Raw genomic sequence first — 25,730 nt, forward strand, 5'->3', positions numbered from 1 at the left:
TAATGCTCTACGCATGTGCCGTAAGATTTAATGTGACAAAAATATTAAAAAGTTTTTAGATTTTGACTGTAACATAATCAAAAATAAATAAAGAAAACATGTACTATGTTGGTTGACACGTAGGTAGCGGGAGGACGTGTGGCTGTGCCTGCCTGCGTCGGCATCGTCCACGTGCGCTCCTCTGCCTGTGTGATTGTGAATGGGTGGTGGTTTTGGGCGGCGGCGTGCGAACGGCGTCCGCTGTCTCCTGCCGACCGCGTACTCTACACGTAGACTAACGGCCCGGCCCGGCCCGGTGCGGACGGCGTGAACGGTGCCATGCCATGGTGGGGGTGGTCAGGAGCAACGGAACGGAAGACGAGGGGTTCCCAAAAGAAAAAGAAACGGCCTTGGCCTGACCGTCTTCTTCTTACCCAGCCCCAGCAGCCGCAGCCAGGCAAGTGACCGTTGCGCTTGCCAGCCCAGCATCCTCTTCCTCTCCCTTGCCTTTTTAATCAGGATTAGGATCGACCTAGGAGGAGGAGAGGAGAGTAATTCATTCATTCATCCATCCATCCACCAACGGTACCCTGAGCAGAGCAGAGGACAGCTAGGCAAGGCAAGAAAATACTAGTAGTTTCTACTGTAGTCCTTCTCCTTCGGGCGAGGCAAAGGCAAGAACACGGACGGAGCCGTGCTCAGGTGGATTCCGCATCCGCTTCCGCCCAACGGATTCAATTCATCCATTCGTTCCACAACCCTCCTCCTCCTGCCCTGCCCTGCCCTGCCCAAGGAACAACAAGAAGCCACCAGCGCGCGCTACCTGCAGATTGCAGCACACGCAAGGGAGCACAAGCAAGGCAATCCAGGGAGAGACAGCTTGCACATCCATCCACCCCGCAAGCGCAAGGTGAGACAGACACCACTTCTAATTACCTTCTTCCCTCCCCTCTCCTCTCTAGTCTTCCTGACTCTGACGAATGATGCGTCCGTCCGTTCCGCTTCGCAAATCCTCTTCATCCCTTGCGGTACCCGGTACGGTACGTATGTCCTTCTCTCTTCTCTCCCCACACCCATTAGATCCATCCATCCATCAATCAACACACATGCAATTCAATCTTGTTTGTTGCTCACCTCCACCACCACTTCAAACTGGTTTTTTTTCCCCATCGGATCAACTCATCAATCTATCCAGAGATCGATCGCTCGCTCGACAAAAGTTCCTGATTTTTGTTCCGCTTCTAGTTCACCAGCTAGCAGCTTCATCTCACGATTCATGATGATGCATCATGCAAGGGCAGATGCAGATGCAGATGCAGATGCCTCCGATTCGCATCAATTCCGCCCCCCTCCTCCTTTTCTTCCGTCTCCACTCTTTACGATTCTTAGTCGTTAAGTCACGCCCTTTAAGTTTCTCCGGAGGAGGGGTTGGGGGTTTGCTCAAAACATCCTCCTTTTGCATTCCACTACCACGACGCGTTTGATAAAGCACAATAATACAACCGCAGCTTAGCTTCTTCTTTTCCTTTCCTTTCCTTTCTTTTCTTTTCTATATATATTTATTACTGATTATACTTGTACATATATATGGAATCGAATATATACAAGGAGTACTAGTGTAGTATGTCGGCAAGGCAATGAGCCAATGGCAATAGCAACGGCAACGGCAAAGCACATCTTTCTCTTTGGTCAAAGAAGACTACGACGCCTCCTCCAACGCTTTGGGATGCACGGAGTATGGATGGGAGTAAAGCCACCAGCTTTCGAGACCCTTCACATGCTTTGTTCCACTCCATCCATTCGGCAACGCCACACGGCCTCTCACTTCTGTTATCTGTTCCTTTCCATGAGCTGTCCATTTATAAGACATAAGCAGGATCACAGTCCCCATCTACCCATTGATTGCTGTGTGTGTCACCTTCCTTCTCCCCTGTGGCACTCAACACCGCCTGCCTGGCGTCCAGCATCATCTATTGATTTTATTATCATAATGTTACTAATGCATATCGTCATGTAATTGGGCAACTTATTCTCGTGCCACAAGCTCCCAGTCTGGCATAATTTACCTTGCCCCTGTCTCAACTGATCCTGGGCATCTAATAAGCAACCACAAATTCCTGTGTCTGCAATTCAATTCTCTCACAAGCTCGCTTCCTCCGGGGGCCATCATGCATGTTTTTTATTCATGTGTCTGCAATTCAATTTTCTCTCGCAACACAAGCTTTGCTTCCTCTGGGGGGGCAGCATGTTTTTTTGTCATATGGTTCGTGTCATCCTTACTTTGTACAGATGTTTTTGTACATGCAGGAGTTAGAGGGCAACCATGGCTTCGCTAAGTGACATAGGCGTCGCCGCGGGTTTCAACGTATTGACTGCCGTTGCCTTCTTGCTCGCATTTGCATTCCTTCGGCTGCAGCCCATCAACGACAGGGTCTACTTCCCTAAATGGTACCTCAGAGGAATGAGAGACAACCCAATCGTCTCTGGTGCAGCTGTGCAGAAATTTGTCAACTTAGACGGGAGATCCTACTTGAAGTTTTTAAACTGGATGCCAGCTGCTCTCAAGATGCCCCAGGATGAGCTCATTAACCATGCAGGCCTTGATTCTGTGGTCTATCTACGGATATACATAACAGGGTATGTTGTATGTCTTCTCTATGTTCTGGTTAGTTATACTGTTATCTCCTGCTGTTTATCTCTCTCTCCCACACACAAACTCACATGCATAATGATTTAGTGCTAAGTTGGGCATCTTATACAGGTTCACATTGTTCAATCTTCTAATATCTTCCATCACTGTTTTCCCTGTCTTTCCATGTCTATGCACTAATAGAATTCTTACTAATCACTGCAGGCTCAAGATATTTGTTCCAATTACAGTTCTGGCTTTTCTTGTTCTGGTCCCAGTCAATTGGACCAGTGATACCCTAGGACACAACAATGTAGTCTACAGTCCTATCGACAAACTTTCAATATCCAATGTACCCAATGGGTCTAAGAGGTGAGCAACAGATCATGAACTAACTATTTCCAACTCTTCTAGGCTTTACGCCTAGCTTAAAAGGCAGAGGCGTGGCCGCATATTTAATACTCTCCATGTTTTGTTCAGGTTTATAGCTCACTTGAGCATGGCTTATGTCATCACATTTTGGACCTGCTATGTACTGTTCAAAGAGTATGAAATTATTTCAAACATGAGGTTGCGCTTTCTAGCTTCTGAGAAACGCCGACCAGACCAGTTCACTGTATGTTTTTTTGTAACTCTGTTATACTTTGTTCCTGTTTATTACAATAGGTTTGGATCCATATGTTTACTTTGTGTTGCATATCACATTGAATAGTTGAACAAGTAGAGATGCTCTGGTATAAAATTACCATCGATGATTTGATCAACTCTGCGCTTTTTTTTTCATTCTCAGAGTTCTACTGGTCGTGTAACCAAATTCGTGTTCAGGTCCATCTATTACTTGGTCCATGACTTAGATTTTATAGGGTGTACAAATAATTAGGAACTTGTGCAAATGTTTCTTCCATGTTCCAGATAAATTGCATTCGAGTCTTATGGCTGCAAATCAAACATGTTTCTTTAGATCCTTTTCTGGATTTTCTGGAAGTCAAAATGTCTTTTACCAGAACTATTTTTACAGAGTTGTCATGATAAGTTCATGTGCCTCTGAGTTTGTTAATTCAAAGTTACTAATTTGCCAATGTGCTTTAGGTCCTTGTGCGGAATATACCACCAGATCCTGATGAATCAATCAGTGAGCTTGTGGAACATTTCTTCCTTGTCAATCATCCCGATCATTATCTAAGACACCAGGTACTTCTACTAAACTGTGTCTGACTACATTCAGATGGTTAATGCTCCCTGCATTTCTATGGTTTTGCTCTTTATTTCTTTTCATCCCATTATTAACGTGCTTAGCAGCTCGTGATTAGCATAATGCAAATACAATTGCTCTCCATTATAAATTCTTGTGTTTTTCCAAATAACTGAGTGATTTTAAAAATAACTCTTTTATTAGCATGATTCTAATGTAGTTTCTTTTACAACTCTTTTGCAAATAGAGAGTGATTTTTAAAAAGAAAGCATGCCACGCAAATAATAGTTGTATTGCATTGAGCCCAGTGCATAGGACTAACACCCTACGTTACAATTCATATCTACATATATGCAGCAATGGGTAGCTTGGGCCGCAAGAAAAGTCCCAGCCCAACTACAGTTACAAGGCCCAATAGGGCTATACGGCTAATTCTAACAAAATAACTCTTGTTTCTGCAAATTATGAATGATCTGAAAAGGAAATGGTAAGCATAAATAAGATGATGTACAATCTATGAGATTGAGTAGATAAGATTTAGGCTGGCATATGCATTATACCATTTTTCTTTGCTACTTTCACATTGCACCCATCTTCTTTTCGTCCCAGAGTAGTAGTAGACTCTTCTGGGAATTAACATTGTTCTACAATAGGGAAGGAAAATAAATGTTCCTTATTGCTGTTTAGGTGGTTTACAACGCAAATAAACTTGCTGATCTGGTTGAAAAGAAGAAGAAGATGCAAAACTGGCTTGATTATTACCGACTAAAGTATGAGCGGAATCCATCAGAGAGGCCCACCACAAAGGTTTGTCAGCAAGAATAATTAGATAGCTATTTTGTTTTTTGATGTAGATTTTGGTTTGTGCATCTCTAAACTGTAATACTGTATTAGTATCTTTAGTATTAATTCCTTGTGCTTTCCCTGAGCTTTGTTGCAGACTGGCTTTCTTGGATGTTTTGGTTCCAAGGTGGATGCTATTGACTATTACAAATCAGAGATCGAGAAAATTGGGAAAGAAGTAAGTTGTAGTTTCTGTACAACTAGATTGTTAGCTCTTGCATCTATGCTTTAGTGTATACTTTACATATTGCTTATTTTGATAGGGCTGGATGCTGATATTGTGTTTCCAACATTCATTAGCGTTTGCTTACAGTTAACATGTATAATAACTTTAAATTAATGCTTTGCAATACACAGGAAGCTGAAGAGCGTAAAAAGGTCATGAAGGATCCAAAATCAGTTGTGCCAGCAGCCTTTGTTTCGTTTCGCTCCCGATGGGGTGCAGCAGTCTGTGCTCAGACCCAACAAACCAGCAATCCAACAGTCTGGTTGACAGAATGGGCTCCGGAACCTCGTGATGTTTATTGGAATAATCTGTCCATCCCATTTGTGTCCCTTACAGTTAGGAGGTTGATAATTGCTGTGGCATTCTTCTTCCTTAACTTCTTTTACATCATCCCAATAACACTAGTACAGTCTCTTGCAAACCTTGAAGGAATAGAGAAGGCACTTCCATTTCTAAAACCCTTGATTGAATTGTAAGTCTACATTAACTTTTGGCTTTATGCTATTTCCTTGACTTTTCAGCATAGCTTATGGTAGTATTTTGCATGTTCTTTTGATGACATGTCCTGATTTCTGCTTGTCAACTATTATGCAGGCCATTCATTAAATCATTCATCCAAGGGTTTCTTCCTGGAATTGCTTTGAAGATCTTCCTTATAGTTCTTCCAACTATACTGATGTTTATGTCTAAATTTGAAGGACTGATATCACAGTCATCTTTGGAGAGGCGATCTGCATCAAAGTATTATATATTCTTGTTCTTCAATGTATTTTTGACGAGTGTAATTGCAGGATCTGCTCTGGAGCAGCTTAAAACCTACCTCCATACGTCAGCAAATGAGTATGTCCTCATGTCCTGTGCCACCTGATCTACTGACATTATTCCTACTGTATAAGATTCGATAGCACAGCATGGATACTGAGTTACTGACTTACTGAGTACTCTGTTGGCCAAATTGAGTTGTCATTTTTTTTTCATGTATATATTGTGTGTTAGGTTTGTGTGGGTGATATAATTTCAGTCTGATGGTTAATCCTTGGGACAGATAAAATGCATAGTCCTTGTCATGTACAGATATATTAATTGTTCATTTCACAGGAGCAATAAACGGTAGAAGTAGAATTCAAGAGTCTAGGATAATACTAATAGCAAGCTTGTTAGAAAAAAAAGTTTAGGAGATTGATGTTCAATGATAACATAATTTAAGTTTAGAAGGTAGACTGATTGTTTGGTAGTACAATACAGGTTTGGCACTAAGACCTAACTAACTCCTGTATTAGAGGGGAACTTGATTGGGCAGAATATACTGTTACTGGAGCCTTTCTCTAGAACAGGTTAATGTTAGAGAGAGTCGACTCATGTGTATATGTTTCTGATAATCTATTCCTTGCATTCTCATAATGAAATTATAAAAAGGCAGTCATGATTTTCAGAGTGTCTAAATTGCTTGTTTCTGCAGCATACCAAGGATCATTGGTGATTCCATCCCAATGAAGGCGACTTTTTTCATAACATATGTAATGGTTGATGGTTGGACTGGAATAGCTGGTGAAATATTGAGACTGAAGCCGCTGATATTCTTCCATCTGAAGAACTTGTTCTTGGTCAAAACTGAAAAGGACAGAGAAGAGGCAATGGATCCTGGCAGTATCTGCTTTGACTCAACCGAACCTAGAATACAGCTATACTTCTTGCTTGGCCTTGTTTATGCTGCGGTGACACCGTTCCTGCTTCCTTTCATATTGGTGTTCTTTGGGTTCGCATATGTCGTCTTCCGCCACCAGGTATGGAATCCCTTTTTGAGGGTTTACGGATTATGAAACCCCACTAGGGGCATTCAAAATTGATTTTGAATAAGTTGCCTGATTTGAGTCTTGTCTGCTTGTGTTAGATAATAAATGTCTACAACATTGATTTTGAATAAGTTGCCTGATTTGAGTCCTGTCTGCTTGTGTTAGATAATAAATGTCTACAATCAGCAATATGAGAGCGCCGCTCAGTTCTGGCCTAGTGTTCATGGGCGTATAATCACAGCGTTGATCGTATCGCAACTGCTGCTCCTGGGACTGATGAGCACAAACGACTTTGAGCAGTCGACGCCTGTGCTCCTTGTTCTTCCTGTGCTGACCTTTTGGTTTTACAAGTACTGCAAGAACCGGTTTGAGCCGGCGTTCGTGAGGAACCCACTGCAGGTATTATATTTCACCGTGGCATATACTAGATTGATGGTGGTATTTTGTTGTCTACATGCAAGTTGCTGAACATATATATAATGAAATTGGCAGGAGGCGATGAAGAAGGACACCCTGGAACGTGCCCGGGAGCCCAACTTCGATCTGAAGGCGTACCTGGCCAACTCGTACCTGCACCCGGTGTTCAAGGGGGACGAAGGCGACGACAGGTACTCGGTGGTGGATGACGAAGGGTGGATGGAGGAGGAGGTGATTGTGCCGACGAAGCGGCATTCAAGGAGGACGACGCCCGCGCAGAGCAAGCACGAAGGATCAGACTCGCTCTCTGTGCCCGAGAGCCAGCGATAGCCACTAGAGTAGGTAGCCTGTACAGAATGGTTGAAAATGAGGGAGATGCTGCTCCTGCTCTATTTCTTTGTTTTGGGTTGGTTGCTCATGACACTGCTAGTGGTGCGTACAATTGAGAATACAAGCGGTATACATACAGACATGTTGGTTGATCTGCAACCGATCTCATAGAACAGAATTCAAGAGAGCTGGGGTAGGACTGAGGGGGAGAGAATGTTCACTGTAGCTTGAGCAAAGAATATGAATACAACAGTTACATTATCTGATCTGATGAATTTGTTAGCATCATCCATCCATCTCTAGAGTTCTACATACATACATCACCTAGCTTGGCCGCTCTCCTACCATTCTGGTAATCGGAGAACAGTCAAGTAAAAACAAAAAATGCTCTAAATTAAGACAAAAAACTTGACGGATCAGTCAGTGCATAGATGAGAGCAGAGCAGATCAGTCATGCCACCTGAGAAGCATCACGACGCATCTCATGGCGATGTACACCTTGGACCTCTGCTCCTTGAGAGATCTGCCGAACCCTCCAGCTCCAGCGGCTGATCGGCTCCTCAGCTGGCTCCCAGCCTTCATCTTCTTCATCCTCAGGCTGCTTCCTTGCTTGCTTGCTTGTGCAACAGGAAGCAGCAATGGCAGAACAGGCAGGCTTGTGGATATGTAGAGGCTTGCTGCAGAGCTTCCCATGGACTCTCTCTTATATAGCTAGATATAGGCTTAACTGCTTAAGCAGACGCAGATCTCAGAGCTGCAGGACAGGAGTAAGTACATTATTAGTTATTAGTTGCATAATTGCAGGCCTGGAGGATGAGGAGAGTGATGGGCATCACTGGCAACCCACGCCTGCATGCCGCTGCACCATCAGACATGGCCGTGAAAACTTGAGCTTGTTTATATCTGGCCTTATATTTTACACTACGGCAACTGCAATGGCCTCCATGATCCGATTCCTCTTGTCGGCTGCGTGCCCTCATCTAACTATCAATCCACATGATCATGCATGTGTCGTCATGTGCGATGTGAGGTGGTAGTACTTGGGTAGCTGCCGCTAAGCTTCCTCCAGTCCAACTCGGATTAGATTACTCTGCTCCAAATACAAGAACTTGGCACAGCACGCAAGAGAAAGAGATGCCCTGCTTGGTCACCTGCCTACGCCGAATTTCTCTGTTTGATCTGCTGCTCACTGCCATTACGACACGGCAAGTTGGAGGCACGCAGAACAAACCACACACCCTGGCCTGTAACTGCAGCAGCAGACAAAGAGGACGGGAGCTCTGAATCAAATATATATATATTATCACATGCAGCACGGTGAATGATGCATGCAAGCAAACTTTATTTTAGGAGGCAGAGAGCATCTTCGTTGTATTGGTACATTGTATCGCGCGCGCCTGCAATTTCCTTGTTGCAGCTTGCATTGTCAGCAGAGAGCTACGTATGAGTTGAAACAGAGAGACATGAATGAAACTGCAATTTTGCAGAAATATGAAACTGCAATTTTGCAGAAATATTGCAGCAGGCACTTGACTATGAATGAAACTGTAATTTTGCACAGACTGCAGAAGTGCAGAAGGCACTTGAAAAGTTTTAAGAAGAAGCTAACTAGCTAGGTAGCAGTCTTGCATGCTCCCAACTAAGTCGCAATGTCCCATCTCAACCAGCTCGATCTGTTTCCTTACGTTTACAGATGAAACTAAGTATCAGAAGCCACTGCATATATGTCCTTGTTTATTTGTTCTAGTACATATATCTTGTTGTTCATCAGGAACTCCGACCCTTGATCAGATAGATGCAACGAACTCGATGCAGTTTGATCTCGGCCCATGCTTGCTTGCAGAGTTCTCATTATGGTCTCCTTTTACGTACCTTGCAAAAAACATGGACAAACAAATGAAGAAAAAGGTAAGTGGTACATGTACATAGATACAAGGATCGGAGGAGATCAGAAGAAGAGGAAATCAGTAGACCATGCACAGTATGTAGCACACAAGTACACATTGCAACATACTGACTACAGATAGGTAGGCAGGTAGGTAGCCAATGCAAGAATCAACCAATTGCAACTAATAATGCAGAAACGGCACAGCTAGCGTTATTGGTGTATGCAGATCAGCAGATGTATCCTGTGTAGGAATATAATGAGCAGGTAGCAGATGCATGGCTGCATTACATCACCTGATGAGCCCTGAGAGCAGAATATAATGCTGGCTGATGCATGATGGTGTAGACTGCTGTATCGATCAAGAGCATGCAGCAGCCAGGGCTAGCTTCCCTGTTGCCTGCTGCGTGGTATGTGTTTGGAATCGCCATGGATGGATCGGCGATGTCAAATGCTTTCTCTTGCCTTGGTAGCAAGTAAGGGATCGATGCCGATGGTAATGCTGTATACTACTAGTAGTAGGGTATATATGCAGTCGATGATGATGCAGGCAACAAAACAACATATGCATATGCACGATCGAGGAAGAAGGGAGATGAGGGAGAGGAAGCAACGCATGAGCACTGCATGATGCTCCCGCCCCGTCCGACACGGGGTGCGTGGCCGACAAACAGATGCGCAGGCGGAGGAGGCGGCGGCAGCCTGCCTGATTGCCGCCCATGAATCCATCCATGATGGATGATATAGATGCTCTCTGTCCAGTCCAGTCTTCGATCTTTGCCACTGTGTCCAAGTCAACCACTGTGTGTTACTCCGGTCGGCCGTAAAAACAGCCAATACTAATGATCTTAATTTGTTGTGAAAAAAATACACAGCTGGTTAATCATAAAATTTCTGGAAGACGCCCCAATCTATCTATAACTCTTATAATTCTAAACCCCACTAAGTATTTCTCTAAGCATGCAAGCTATCCACCTAAGCAATGCACTACCATATTGAGTTAAAATCCACTAAGTAAAACCTAAATAACTATTTATCTCAACATGCAATGTGCTACCACATATATACAATTAAAATCCAATAGCACATATGATAATTGTAGTGTCCACGCCAGCAAGACAAAAATAAGTATAGTCCACATCATCGTACTAGGCAATCCATTAATCCGCAATTTCCGCAGCAACGCGCGGAGTATGCTCCTCGTTTTTCAAATTGGATCGCTTGATTGGAAAAGGCTTCAGGGTTATAATAAACCCTTAAAAAGGCATATATCTATCTGTGCCATCTGCCTGCGGGCTGCGGCCCACCATCTTCTTTTTCTGCGTCGATCGAGGCCGTGCTGGGCCTAATCCCAGCCCAGGAAAATCAAATCTCTTTCGGCTGTGATTATTGTTACGGCTACGGCTGCATCTCACAGCTAGCCACAAAAATCAGAAACGATCAGAAAGCATGCAAATTTTGTTTTAAATAAATTATAAGATATGTTCGGTGACTTAATAACTATCTCAAGGCACCAATCACTTGCGTACTGCGTCTAACACGAGGTTCAAAATATGGTAAACACAATATCTATCTACTGTTAAAGAAGGGTTACGACATGAGTCATTTGTTTTAATTTTCCGCGTCATGAAATAGTTTATAAAATTTCTAGGATATACTGTATTTTCATGATTGAGGGAGAAGTACAGTTAAATACTTGTCTAGATTGTTTCAATGTACAGGAGGACTGAAAGATTTATGCAATCTATATTTGATATTTCAATCCAAAAAACAAACAGGCCTACCAGCATGAACGAGGTGCTACCATACCACCATGCTGTAGAGTAGTAGAATGCATGCACGAGGTTATCACAGTCAAGCATGCAGCATGTCAGCAGCTTTATATTACCAGCTGATGAATCAGCAAGTTTATTATATTACCATGAGAGAACAAGGAGATAATCACAATCTTCAAATGAAAAAGTCTACTGTATCAAATCAGAAGAAAGATGTATATATATGTACATGTGCTCTTGGCCCGGAAGGAAACCAAGAGCTGGTGGGCTGGATTATAAATAATAATTAGTAAATATGCCCGTACATTATAACGAGAAAAAAAGTTCTATCAAACATGAATAAAAAACGAGAATGAGAATGTTATATATCTATTCATTTTATTACACTTTGTAAAATTTTAAACTAAATTATGTTTTATGTTGATCATAAAGAAGTCGTTTTAGAAAAGGACACTGTCTCTAAAACATAACTTTGACTTTATTTTTCTATAAGAAAATTTATTTAAAAGTGATATATGTATACTTTTGTAAAAGTATATTTCAAGACAAATCTATTCATATGTTTTTCACATTTCCAAACTCAATGACTTAAAAGTTATTTATCATGATTTATATTTTCAATGTTTGACCCCCTTATCCAAAATGACTTCTTTTACCAACCTAGAGGGAGTATAATTTAAGTTGATATTGACAATAATATGATAATATTTTATTAAATTTGTTTAAAATTAAAAATATAACCTTGATAGATATTTTTCTCTTCTATTGTAAGGCATAAAAATATTTAGTTGTCAATAATATCATAACTTTAATTTTCATACTATCCTATATTGATAGAGTTGGATACTGAGTTTCATGACTTTTTTTAGACCCATAAAAATATGTAATTTAGGATTGTTCACGACACCAACACCGGACCGGTTCAACAGTCGGACTCACTAAATAGCGAACGTTCATCAAATTTGAATCTAGCGAACGATCAGACAGCCTCCACGACTTTCCTTTTTTGGCAAAAAAAGAAATCCCGCAATTTTCTATTTTTGGAAAGTTTTCTATTTTAGGCAAAAAAAATCGCTACTTTTCTTTTTTGAAAAATTGTACTCACAACTTTTACGTAAAACTTATGGAACAAACTTTTACGTATAACTTATATACATGACTTTAATATATACCTTCACTGTGACAAAGTTACACACATAACTTATACATATAACTTACTACATGATAAAGTTATGCGCACAACTTTTATCTATAATATTTTATGGAACAAGTTTATCAATATAATTTATGACGAGACAATTTAGCGAACGTTCAAAAAAGTTAAAATTAAAACTTAAGCATATAATTTAATTAAACCAATTTTAACATATAAGTTAATAACTGCAAGTTAAGCACAAAATATAATAAATCAAATAGTTTTGCAAAAAGTTAGACATAAAAGATAATAATTATAAGTTAATATCTACTAGTTACATGTAGAAAGTTAGATATAAAATTTGTGTACAAAAAGTTAGATATAAAAGTTACGTGCAGAAGTTAATAATTATAAAATTTACATCTAGCATTTTAAAATAAATGTTTTATTTTTATATGATATCAGCGGTGGTTATGAAAAAACACGCTAGAAGAGGAGGTAGTTTGAACCTTTGTTACATCAAATCTAAGTGAACGATCGCCCAAATAAAATAAGGGTTGACAGCATATATAAAAAGAAAAAATTGATAGACTTATATCTATACCTACTAATAAATTGTGAAAATTTCAGTCTGCCAAAATTTTCTTCAGCCCCGTCTAGCCCAGCCCGGAATCAGTCTCTCGGTTCATTTAAAGCTTGTAGGAGAGAAAAAGAAAATAGAATATTTTCTAGGGTTCCCAATGCAAAATCTTCAGTTCACGGGATCGCTGGCCTCGGCCCGTCGGGCGGCCCTTCGGCCGTCCGCTCGTAGAAAGTAAAAAGAAAATAATTTTTTTTAGGATTCCCAATGCAAAATCTCTTATATTCTATTAATTTTCTTTTCTTTTATTCTTTAATTTGGCTGAAAATTAATAAATATGTAGTGATTCATAGAAAATCTAAAAAATACAAAACAAATTTTATTCAGCTCCACATATGTAGATCCATACAGTAAACAAAAAATAGGTGCAAAGTGTTTATCCTATTAATTTACTTTTCTTTTATTCTTTATATCGACTAAAAATTAATAAATGCGTAGAAATTCATAGAGAAAACTAAAAATTACAAAATAAAATTTGTTAAGCTCCACATATGCAGATCCATGTAGTAAAGAAAAAATATCATAAATTTTAGTATATTTTTTTGCTGAAGATGCTTGCCTATGCTTTTTAGTGTAAAATTGAAATTGTAGTTATCTTGCTCCAATTATTATAAAAATTTTATGGTAGCCTATTTAATGTGATGCTTGATTTGTGGTAAAAGTTTTAGCACCATTCCTGCATATCTCACTAATTTACTAATTTACCTAAATTTATGCTTGCTAAATAGTTTAGCATCAATTTAAGTATGTACAAATATAAAAAAGATGCCTCCACTACCTTTGCACGATGTGTTGTTATATCATATGACACTTCATAAGCCCATGTGTTCATAATCTATATACATTTAACTGATATATCATATTTTATAGGAATCCTAATCTAAATAAAAAATGCTAGCAACAAACTTCTTATGTTTTAATATAATACTATTTTTATTATTAAATAAATATGTCTCCAAGCTACATAATATTGTAAATATTAACTATCTCATACCATAGATGTCATGGTTATCAATAAAATAAATTATGGACTTTAATTTTTATAAAAAAAGATAAATATAAATAGATATGTAACATTATGTCATCACTTTTTATGACCATTTGATGTTTTTCTCCCGTTGCAACGCACGGGCATATTTGCTATAAAAAATAAAAAGAGAAAAAAAGGCAAAAGAAAAATTAAAAATGTTTTATAACTTTTGTGCTTCAAAGTTTTGGCATAAGTTGTAAGTTATATGGTATAAGTCATATGGTGATAAGTTTTACAAAGTGTTATACCAAGTTGTTAGTATAACTTATAGAAGTAAGTTATATTCTATAACATATATGTATAACTTAGTCACCTTCTAAAAATGGAAAGTTGCGGAAATTATTATTTCCAAATAAGGAAAGTTGCGGGAGTAGCTGATGATTCGCTGGATTCGTTACTGGTGAACGACCGTGGAATTGCATTTGGGCCAGTTCAACATGGATGGCGTGTGATTAATTTTTGGCTTTCCTTGTTCGTTATCTATGATGACGTGATTATAGGAGTCCTTGTTTGATTTGATTTTTTGATATAGGAACATAGGACTCCTATTTAGATTAGAATTTCTATATAAGCACGAGTTATATATATAATTTTAGACAAAAAAATTCTCCATTGTCACAAGAAGATGAATAGAAAATAGATGGACAAAAGGAATAATAAAATATTATTTTTTTATTGTTAGATATAGATAAATAAACTAAACTAACGTGGGGTGGGTAGGAGCTCCCGTTAGGAAGGAATTGGAAGGAAAACGGAAAACCGCCTACTTTGTTCAGATCTTTTTTTTTATTTTAACACCATAGCATTTTCATATTTATTTGACAAATATTATTCAATTATAGAGTAATTAAGTTTAAAAGATTCGTTTCGCGATTTACAGATAAATTATACAATTAATTTTTATTTTTATTTATATTTAATATTTTATGCATATACAATAAGATTTGATGTGATGGATAATTTTTTTAAAAAAAATAGTTTTTGAGGTAACTGAACAATGCAGATCTGTTTCCCAAAACTGTGGATTCCTTCCTTCTTTCCTCGCCGTCCCTGTCTCATCAGTCCACAGTCGGCATCTGCTGGCCTCCGGAATTCTCTCTTGGACCACTGCAATGGCCAAGGAATCTTCAACATAAACTAGAGTACTGCTGGTACCTAGTACTCCTCTTCGGAAAATGAAAAGAAAATCTAGTACGTACACCGGTTCCATGTTTCTAATATTATCTTGTTATATCATGACATGATTAGAAGCCTTCTTTTTTTTCCTAGCCGTCTACTGCTTATACTACCTCCACCCTAAAAGAAAACAATTCTATCTATGTTTAAAACAAGTTAGTTTTCCTCTCTATGTTTGACCAGAAAATAATTTTAAACATTTATATCTTCAGAGAAGCTTACTAAAAAACATACATACTTTATAAAATTATCTAATAATATTTATTTGGTATTATAAATGTTATGTAGCATTTTCCAATAAAGTACTCCCTCCGTCCACGAAAGAGTCAATTTCTAGAGCTGTCTTAAGTCAAAATTTTTAAACTTTGACCAAATTTCTAGAAAAAAATGCTAGAATTTATAGTATCAAATTAGTATTATTAGATTCATCATAGAATATATTTTCATATAATGTGTATTTTATATTATAGATGTTGTTATTCTTTTCTATAAAGTTAGTCAAACTTTAAAAAGTTTGACTGGCACGGATCCTAGGAATTGATTCTTTCAGGGACGGAGGGAGTATAAGGACAATAAAAGAGAGGAGAAATAAAACCAGCCGTGGTTTTGGGCGCGCGCCCACAGAAAGACAATAATAGCGACGTTTGGGAAGCAATGCCTTGCCAATCTGTCTAGTTTTGGATCCATTCTATTGGTTGGAGTCCCCCTGGAAACTGGGGCGGGAAGGCAAGAAAGGCCAGGCCACGTCAGGTGTCGCTGCAGGTTGATTGGACACCGACCACGGATCGGATGGATCTCAAGGCCTTGTTTAGTTTAAAAAATTTTGCAAAACAGATACAGTAGCACTTTCGTTTGTTTGTGACAAATATTGTCCAATTATAAATTAACTAGATTCAAAAGATTCATCTCATCAATTCCGACCAAACTATGTAATTAGTTTTTATTTTCGTCTATATTTAATACTCCATGCAAATTCCGACCAAACTATGTAATTAGTTTTTATTTTCGTCTATATTTAATACTCCACGCATGCGTCTAAAGATTCGATGTGACTAGAAATCTAAAAAATTTTGCAAAATTTTTTAGGAACTAAACAAGGCCAGTTGATCCAGTGCATGCATGCGTTGCAAGTACTCTATGGTTTTGACTTTTGAGTATTGTGTTGGACTATTTATCTTATTTATATTTTTTATTAATTGTATTGTAAAATAAATAAATTATTATCTTTAATTGTAAAATATTTTAAAATAAAATAATTAATATAGCTTCCTGTTCGGGTGTTGGATGGAACTGGAAAAAGCCACCGGTGGTCTTGCTCTTCCATCGTCACGTACTCCTACTCCTAATGAGTAATGACGACGGTGAGCCGATGATATATGATGGATGGACGGACGCGGCGAGAGCCACAGATCCCTCCTAGTCCATTCCATTGTTAGATGTTTACTTCCAATGTTCTACACTTATACATGGATAGATTGGTCGCTATATATCGGAATGGAATATCATAAGATTAGTTTAGAAAAATAGACAAAGCTACAAATTAAGTTAAGGTAATGCCACAACCAGATTTTTCAATTTCTCCTAGTAGTGTGGGTTTCTCCTAGTGTTTTAGCATTCAAAATTTAGTATAAACTTTCTCTAGTAAATAACTCCTAGTGAGGATTCCCTAGTGTTTTGACTAGTGATGATGTTTTATTACTAACTAAAAACACTAGGAGAACTCCACCATTTTGGTAGTGTGCAAGTGTGCTAAAGATTGATGGGCTTCAAGTTAAAGCAAGCCTAGTAAGAATGCCGTTGTAATCTAGTCCCGTAAATAGACTAGAGCTTTCCTTAGTTCCTAAAAAAATTTGTAAAATTTTTCGGATGCCTTGTCACATTGAATTTTGGACACATGCATAGAATATTAAATATATATAAAAGAAATAACTAATTACACATGTTACCTATAATTTGCGAGATAAATCTTTTGAGCCTAGTTAATCTATAATTGGACAATATCTATCAAATACAAATGAAGAGAGAGAGTAAAAATTATAGAAACTGGGTCTAAGTTAGAAACTATGTCTACACAAAATCCAAGACATGAAGTGATATGATTGGCTAAGAATGGAGAGAGAATGAATGTGATTGGATATAAAAATATTCTATAGAAACTATCTATTGGGACCATAGTTTCTATATATGACGTCTATAAAAATTAATGGGTATAAAAATTATATGTAGTTTCTTAGCATTGGGAGTGCCCCTTCCGCAACTATGCGTACGGATGAATGTGATGCATCGTGATTTATTACCCAATTTATTACAAATGACCCCATCGGAACACGGAAGGACACTAAGGTCTTATTTCCGCGAAAATAAAAGTTTTTAAAGTGTTGTAGCACATTCATAACTATAGCAAGTACTATCCAATTATAGATTAAATATGCTCTAAGGATTCGTTTTGCAAAATGTATACAAAATGTGTAATTAGTTATTTTTTATCTATATATTAATGCTTTATGTATGTGTTCAAATATTTGATGTGATAAGTAAAACATTTTTTGGTGGAAACTAAATAAGGCGTAAGCTACTACTTGCAATACATATATATGCTTATATTTGCATGACTAGTTGTATTTTTTTCACAACACATGACTAGTTGGGTTAGCTTTATTGTATATGGTAGCAATGAAGGTTCGGCGGTGACAATAATATATATACTCGATCCATCCATCCACCCATAAGAGAGAGTAATTCTAGTTTGTCATTAAGATTGATCAGCTATTTAGGTAAAAAATATCAACATTTACGAAAACTAATAGATATACAGTACTGATCCATTCATAAAATAAGTGTCATTCTCACTTTCTAAGGAGACAAACACTTTTACCTTTGACCAAATATATAAACAACTATATATCTTAATATTATAATAAATAGTTAATATCATTAGATAGATCGTGGAATATATTTTTTATAATAAATTTATTTAAAGATATAAATGTTGTCGGTATTCTGTATAAATTTAGTCAAATTTAAGAGAGTTCAACCGGTATGAATATTATATCGACACTTATGACAAAGATCGGAATAATTGGTATCATAAATGGTAATACTTTTTTCCAAAAAGAAAAAAAATTGAGCAGAGGCAAAATTGTTTGAACAAAATATATCGCAAAAGATAGTAGCGTGACTGTGTGAGTAGCCATGACTGGTTTGCAATTAATAATAAAGGCCCCAGGGCAGCAAGGCCTTGTTTAGTTCACCGAAAAACCAAAAAGTTTTCAAGATTCTCTGTTACATCAAATTTTTCGACACATGCATGAAGCATTAAATAATCCTAGTTAGTCCATGATTAGACAATATTTGTCACACAAACGAAAGTGCTACAGTAGCGAAATCCAAAATCTCTTCACATCTAAACAAGGCTTAGGTAGAAGTTGAAAACCAGGCAGGCATGCATCCAAATCTGTGGGAGGGAAGAGCAGGAAACAAAGGCAGCACCCACGGTTTTGGATGGATGAGCAAATGGATGGAGATGCATGCACCTCTCTCCCCACCAACTGGGAGTCGTAATACTAGTATACTGGTACGGGGCTGCTGCCTGCGACTGCGACGGAACCGCGTGCGTGCGTTCCCAGTTTTCGGAAGGGAAAACCAGTGGCGCCGCCCTGCCTCTGCCTGCTGTGCTGAACCTGGAGACGAGACGACGACGTGTTTGTTTTTTGTTGAGGTGTTTTGTCCGGTCCTAGCTAGTCCTACTCCTACGATGATGATCATGGGATATATATACTCTTTACCCTTCCTCCCATGTCCGTCCGTCCGTCCGGTCCATTCCATTGCTCACACCACACCACACCACACCACACCACCTCCTCGATCACCTGCTTCGTCGCCATTATTTCCACCACCACGTACCACCACAAGGCCGGTCAGATCATGAGGCTGAGCTGCAACGGCTGCCGCGTCCTCCGCAAGGGCTGCAGCGACGCCTGCACCATCCGCCCCTGCCTCCAGTGGATCAAGTCCTCCGACGCCCAGGCCAACGCCACCGTCTTCCTCGCCAAGTTCTACGGCCGCGCGGGCCTCCTCAACCTCATCGCCGCCGCGCCCAACGACGCCCTCCGCCCCGCCGTCTTCCGCTCCCTCCTCTACGAGGCCTGCGGACGGATCGTCAACCCCGTCTACGGCGCCGTCGGACTCCTCTGGTCGGGCACCTGGCACATGTGCCAGGCCGCTGTCGAGGCCGTCCTCAAGGGAGCGCCCATCGTCCAGGTCTCTGCCGACGACGCCGCCGCGGATGCTGCTGCTGGACCATCCATTATGAATCCTCCTCCTCCTCCTGCTGCTGCTGCTGCTGCGGCGGCGGCTTACGACATCCGGCATGTCTTCCCCAAGTCCTCCTCCAACAAGCATTCTGCTGGTGGTGGTGCACCACCACCGCCAGCAGCAGTGGACGCCGCCGCCCAAAGCAAAGACGACAAACACACGCACAGGCAGAGGCTTCTCCATAAGGTTTTGGTGTCCAAGCGCACATCCTCATCGTCGCCACCGTCCAAGACCAAGAAGAGCAAGACGACGACGACGACGACTACCCAAAACAACAAGCCGCACCGCGCTGCTGCTTCGCTGGCAACGGAGCACCACAACGACGACGACGACATGCTGATGATGCTGGTGGCCGACCATAGCTGCGACGAAGAGCAACAGCATGCCGCTGTTCGTCTGGCCAGCAACACCAACTTCAACTCCAAGAGCCGCCGCGCCTCGTCCGACGACGACTGCGACGACCGCCACTCGGCGTCCGCGTCGCTGGACACCGAGGAGGCCGCCTCTCACGTCAGCCAGGCTGCGGCCGAAGAAGCGGAGCCGCAACAAGACGACCAGCTAGCAGAGGCAGAGCAGCAGCCGCCGCCGATGGGCCTCGACCTCACGCTCGGATTGCTAACGTCGTCCGCGCCGCCGCCCATCGGCTGCAGACAGGGAGGAGGCTCCAGCGCGGCCGTCGACGAGCCAGCCGGTGTCATAGGCTTCCGCTTCCTCTAGCTAGCCGGTCGCCGTCGCCGGAGCGGAAATACATACATACATGCTCCTATAGTCAGTCCTATGGATGATCCATTTATTTGATGTAGATTTAGGCCCAAAAGTTGCAAGGGAACAGACGAATCAATCCTTACTTGTTTACATTAGGCTTATTTTTCTCTGGTCGAGTAGTTTGTTTTGTTTTCGAAAAGTTTATAATGTTTTTGACTTCGTCCGAAATGACCCTCTCTGCATTTTCAATTTACGACATGTTTAGTTCCTATGGAACGCAAAATGCTAATTATTTTAGAATAATAAAATGCTAAAATTTTATGGTTATGTTTAGTTCTATCTAAAATGCAGAATTTATTATCTTTATTATAGCCTCTTGAGGTTTTTTTGGGCTTTTTTTTTTCTGTCCAATGAAGAAAAATCACTTTTTTACTATTTTTTTACATTGTATTTAGTTTTGTTATGCAAAATAAGAGACTCAAATTCAGAAACGTAACGTGCTCTCCATCTTCGTTTAATAAAAACATAGGGAATATATAGGCTACTACTAGTACTCCCTGCAAAATGAATGGATCGATGTCGACCCACATCGACTGCTTCTCATCATCATCGTCAGTCTAATCTGAATAAGCTTCTCATGATCATCAGTCTAATTAAGCTTCTCATCTGTATAAGTATTCATATTGATCAATATACGAACTACTTAATACGACTATAGTACTTCGATTCTTATACTTGATGGCGGAAATGGGTGCTATTGTCAACCTGCTATTACTACTGACTTTCTACTGCTGAACTAGAGCATATTCCATCTTAAAAAAATGCAATTTGTTTACCAAGCCTCGTTCAAAACGTCAGCAAAGAGCACAGACATTCAAGATTTACCCCCAAAACAAACAATCCAGCCTTCCAAGCTTCAATGCCATCGAATCCAAGATCCATCCAACCAGACCGTCTGATGAACTGTTGCCTATCACTACTTCTCATCACAGTAATAATGTCCAAAACTTGTCTAGAGACTTACTTTCAGTGTGCCAAAATACCATGAGCTAGCTAGCTAGCGTTCTATGCGAACAACACAAGACTTGTCACCATATGAGCAGTTGACTTGATACAAGGATGCTGCCCCTATCAACTATCAACTCTCGTCCATGGCATCATTCCCACTGCCTCGCTGGGCCTCTCCATCCTTGTCTCCAGCTTCAGAGGCACCTCTTCCAACCGAGTCTTCCAATGCCTCCAGGAACGAGGCAACCGTGAACTTATCTGCCATAATCACACACAAAAGTTCAGATACCAAAAAACTGATGCATACTACTACCCGGACTGCAAAATTTGCAAGGGAAAAAATGCTCCCAAAGTTCAGAAACAAGCATCATGGATGGTTGGTATTTAGTTAGTAATCACTATTATACTGCCTAAGACTTATGTATAATAACAAGGCTTGCTTGCTAAACAGATTACATTTTTTTTTTACTTTATACAGACATTAATTACCCCAAGCTCACTACATATAACGAATCTACTATCAAGTGTAGAGTTGAAGCCTGTGAAAAGGATTTACATTTGCTGGGGTCAACTCCAAATTGTGCAAGGTCTATCTGCCCAGTCCGTAGAACCTGTCACATAACCAAACATCAAAATCAGCATACCACTACCACCAGTAACTAGTGACATCACCATGTAGCACATGTGAATGGTAAGGATGAGTAACTAACGTGGGTGAATGCATCTAACTGTTGGCGCAAAGGAGGACTTTGGAGAAGCTCAATGATATCAGCAGGAGTCCATGAGCCCTGGAATTGGGCAATGACCATGAATTAAGCTGCAAGGTTCGGTTAATCTGAAAGCCAGGGTAACATATCATCTCAGCAGTACAAACCTCCGGAAGATGTGATGCTAATTGTTCAATGGGCAAGTTCTCAATTAATGGCAAGACCAAATCAGGCTTCAAGATGTCTCCTAGTCCTAGTCCTGCAACACAACACCAGCACGAACCAAGAGATTAACAAGAAACCTAGTTGATCAATCAATCAATAACAATAGTGCACCAGTTTACCATAGCACTTACCAGCATCAGGGTCAGAAGACGCAGCACCTGATATACCAGGAGAATGTAAGTACAAGTTTAGAGAAGCATATAGGACAGAAGAACTCACACAATGGTAAGTAGTTTTGAGCTGCTACCTGATGGCTGTATTGCACTCAGAATTCTCTGCAGATCCTCCAAGAGTACAGGTCCAGCAGCAGACGTCACTTCACCAGCCAAATCAGCGGTCATGCTCTCAACTAAATTCCCAGCTCTGACATGAAAGAAGGGTATAGAAGTTATCAAACAAGATCGTATGCAAAAAATGTAAAGCTTTCATCCATTAATATGTAAAAATATCGCAGGTGTAAAGGAGAGCAATTTTTTCCCCACATTCTAAGAAAAACTGCATTTGCTTATAACTGCATAATAAAATATCATGGCACAAACAAGGGCAGTGAAGGCAATGTACTACAACATCATCCAGATAAAGACGACGCTGACATTGTTTCTGACACTGCATCGAGCATATATATTAATACATGCAGTTTCTATTGCCATGGACACACAGGTTGATAGGGGGTTAAAAACACATTGGATTTATGTACCTGGAAGAGATATCATCATCGGCCGTATCTTCAGACATTTCTGCTTCAATAGGTACTCGAAGATCAGCCTCAGCATCTGCACAGCAATATGACTTAAGACAAATGACCAAGAACCAAGATATGTGCTGAGACTCCCAACATTAAGAGCTTACCTAATGGTCGGTTTATGTAGGCATTAACTTGCATGCAAGTCTGGGCATCCCCATTAGCATTTGGTTCCTAAAAAAAAAGAGAACACCATGATAGTCAAACCTTGAGAATGACAAAGTGCTACAGCTTTCACAATAGAAACTTTCTGTTTCACAAATAACTGACCTGCATCCAGAAGAAGAATTTTCTGCTGTCATGCTTGAACTTCAAGATGTAAACCCTTCCAGAAGATTCTGTGACCTAATGAAGTCAACTAGGGTTGATCATTGAAGCATAGAAATTCAATAGAATAACATGGAAAACATCTTAAACTTGGAATAATATTACACAATACCTTCTCAAACACCGCCTCATCAGGAAAGATGATTTGATCCTTTGAAAGATGGAATCAAGGACAGACAAAACTTCTGTGATGCTGATATGAACTAAAAGCAGGGAAAAGTGGAGGCACAATATTCAAAGTCCACACAGAAACCATATATAAGTTCAAACATTTGAAACAGGCACTTTCCGCAAACTAGGGTTTCTTGCAAAGCAAGAATTTCTTTGAAGTATTACTATCAACTGATTAAACCTGAACTGAGCAAGAAGTGCCTACAAAAAATACAAGTGCAAGAGGATACATCTTCAACGATGTTCTGTCCACGATCAAGCCACTGAAAATGGACTAAACCTTCTTCACCCTACAAAAGAGAGGTTGTATATAGTTGCAGTGAAATTCAAATAAAGAATAATCAACTACCTTAGAAGTTCTATTGTTGAGCTTAGCATAAGTTTGAGTATCCATATCCGTACCCTCCCAACGCGGACAAGACCCTTGCGTGTGTCAGGAACCACTCGTGTTCCCTCAAGAGACATCTTACCAGCACGAAACTCACACATGATATCCTGACATATACATCAAGGAAATACATTAATACACATTTACCAGTTTAACAGCTTATATGATGTAACAACAAAGCAATGAGATTGCAAATTTTAAACATAGAGATCAATCAGATTCTGGCAACTGAAGAAGATTTCAGTGCTCTGTCATTGAATGTAAAATTCTTAAGCATTATCTAGCAAGACAAACTATAAGACCAAACAAATCCAGATATTGCCCAGCTCACATAACCAGATTGAAATGAAAGCAGCCTTCAGACATGGCATATTGACATGTTTAAGTACCCAGTGCAGTAGCAGCAGATGTGGGCTGGTGGCTTCTAAATTTGCATAGAATTAGCATATGTTCAGTGTCCGGAACAATTCTATCTATATTGCTCTCAATTCACAAGCACTTGGGCCTGTTGTTTGGGCCATATATGTAATAGGGCCCAAGACCCCATGTGTAAGCATATATGTACTCTATAGCATAGCAATCGAAATATTGTATACCAAAAGGCTACGCTGCCGTATAGAACTTAAATGGGGGAAAACATTGTTGCTACTTGCAATTCTGATAGGAAAACCATGGAGTCACTACAAATCACTATATAATAAGTTAGAACTGATAGGAATACAAGTAAATTGAACATATTGCTGGTATCAGTTGCCTGGAGATAATATGACCAAAAAAAGAAAAGTTAACTGGAAACGAAAAAGAAAAACAATGAAGCAAAGAACATAAGTGTTCATAGATGATTTAGAACTTTTCTGCTAACAGGCTGGTGCCCTATCTAGAGTGATAGAGCAATTGGTTCACGACATGAACTACATGGGTCAAATACAGGCTCCGAAACCTTCCAGGTGCAATATCAAGCCCATACTAAATAATCATCCCAATACTAACAGATGCATTAAAAAGCCAGTATATGCAGAAACAGCAAGAGATAAGTGATAGCTTTACCTGTAGAGGTTCAGTGGTCTCCATTGACAAAAGAAGGTGATCGACGCAAAGTATAAGCTACAAGACAGGAATGATTAATGCGGATGAGTAGAATCTTTGGCAGTCAACTAAGTGAGGCAAGATTGAAGTAACAACACAATAGGCCACCGGCAATTTTTTGCAAATAACGGCTGTCTGTTTCGTGCCTGAATAATTAAGATTAATGAAAGATACGATACATACAGGATATAGTGGAAGTAAATTCCAGTTAAACTCTATGGATATCCGGGATAACTGGTTTAGGTGCATGTGCACGTGTTCCCCTTCCCGGAATGCAGAAATAGGCACTTCATTTTCATATAAGTTATTATTATATTAGGAATAAATACGAACGTAAGAGACTAAAGAGATATGACTAATGAATCTGTAGTTTCCGCATCATCAATTCCCCAATAGTCAGCCAATTGTATCTAGAGAACCAACTGCACTGCCACTGTCCTAGGTATTCAGTAGTACCGGAAAAGCGGCATCGCTTACCAAGCTTGAGTCAGGGCTAGCACACACAGACACAGGGGCCGGGCTGTTTAAATATAAGCTTGAGAAATACAAAACAGATGCGTTTGCTTGGATCGCAGCGGGCGGAACAAACCCGAAATCCTTTTTTGGGGCATAATATCAGGTACGAGACGCTAGCTGTACAGAAACGATCAGCATAACAAGCCGCAGTAAACTCGAATGAACGGAGCACCAGCATCCGACCCCAGCAACATGTGGAACTGGCATTGAAGGGGGGACAAGAGTCGCTCCCCCGAGAAAGCTAGGGATTGATTGGATTGCTTTGCTTACCGAGAGTTGCTTGTATCCCAAGCCCCGAGTGACGACGGATCTGCAGTCCGGTCCGCAGCAGCCCGGCTCCAGCACAGGGGACGGGGATGTGGGGCGGAAGCGGCGGCCGCGTTCGCCCCCTCGTCGTTGTGTTGTGGCGCCTCGCCCTCGCCCTCGCCCTCGCCCTCGCCTTGGGAGAAGAAGAAGAAGAGGACGAAGAAAGCGGGCCAACCAGCCTATTT

General features: G+C 40.2%; 3 protein-coding genes across 5 annotated transcripts; 2 read left to right on the plus strand and 1 right to left on the minus strand.

Moving 5' to 3' along the window:
- Positions 324–7,697, plus strand: LOC8065339 (CSC1-like protein At3g21620). Of its 3 annotated transcripts, none has more exons than XM_002440335.2 (12): positions 326–889; positions 2,287–2,616; positions 2,834–2,980; positions 3,089–3,224; positions 3,698–3,799; positions 4,488–4,607; positions 4,741–4,821; positions 5,001–5,341; positions 5,464–5,709; positions 6,329–6,653; positions 6,828–7,061; positions 7,155–7,697. In XM_002440335.2, exons 2-12 carry the CDS (start codon positions 2,303–2,305, stop codon positions 7,407–7,409), a joined length of 2,301 nt encoding a protein of 766 aa, XP_002440380.1. In that variant the 5' UTR covers positions 326–889; positions 2,287–2,302; the 3' UTR covers positions 7,410–7,697. The 3 variants fall into 3 exon arrangements, with proteins under 3 accessions (XP_021303016.1, XP_002440380.1, XP_021303015.1); XM_021447340.1 differs by having other exon boundaries at positions 882–1,019; positions 7,155–7,684; XM_021447341.1 differs by lacking the exon at positions 7,155–7,697 and having other exon boundaries at positions 324–889; positions 6,761–6,860.
- Positions 18,829–20,297, plus strand: LOC8066567. Its single transcript, XM_021448432.1, has one exon. The coding sequence runs from the start codon at positions 18,846–18,848 to the stop codon at positions 20,079–20,081; it is 1,236 nt and encodes a 411-aa protein (XP_021304107.1). The 5' UTR covers positions 18,829–18,845; the 3' UTR covers positions 20,082–20,297.
- LOC8066568 (26S proteasome regulatory subunit RPN13) lies at positions 20,883–25,726 on the minus strand. Its single transcript, XM_002441597.2, has 14 exons — positions 25,510–25,726; positions 24,685–24,741; positions 23,652–23,744; positions 23,480–23,539; positions 23,191–23,229; positions 23,022–23,096; positions 22,859–22,925; positions 22,707–22,782; positions 22,257–22,372; positions 22,141–22,167; positions 21,952–22,043; positions 21,788–21,865; positions 21,634–21,688; positions 20,883–21,335 (listed from the first exon to the last, which is right to left on the minus strand). Exons 2-14 carry the CDS (start codon positions 24,706–24,708, stop codon positions 21,208–21,210), a joined length of 930 nt encoding a protein of 309 aa, XP_002441642.1. The 5' UTR covers positions 24,709–24,741; positions 25,510–25,726; the 3' UTR covers positions 20,883–21,207.

Source organism: Sorghum bicolor, chromosome 9 (genome assembly GCF_000003195.3).
Source record: "Sorghum bicolor cultivar BTx623 chromosome 9, Sorghum_bicolor_NCBIv3, whole genome shotgun sequence".
NCBI lineage: Eukaryota > Viridiplantae > Streptophyta > Magnoliopsida > Poales > Poaceae > Sorghum > Sorghum bicolor.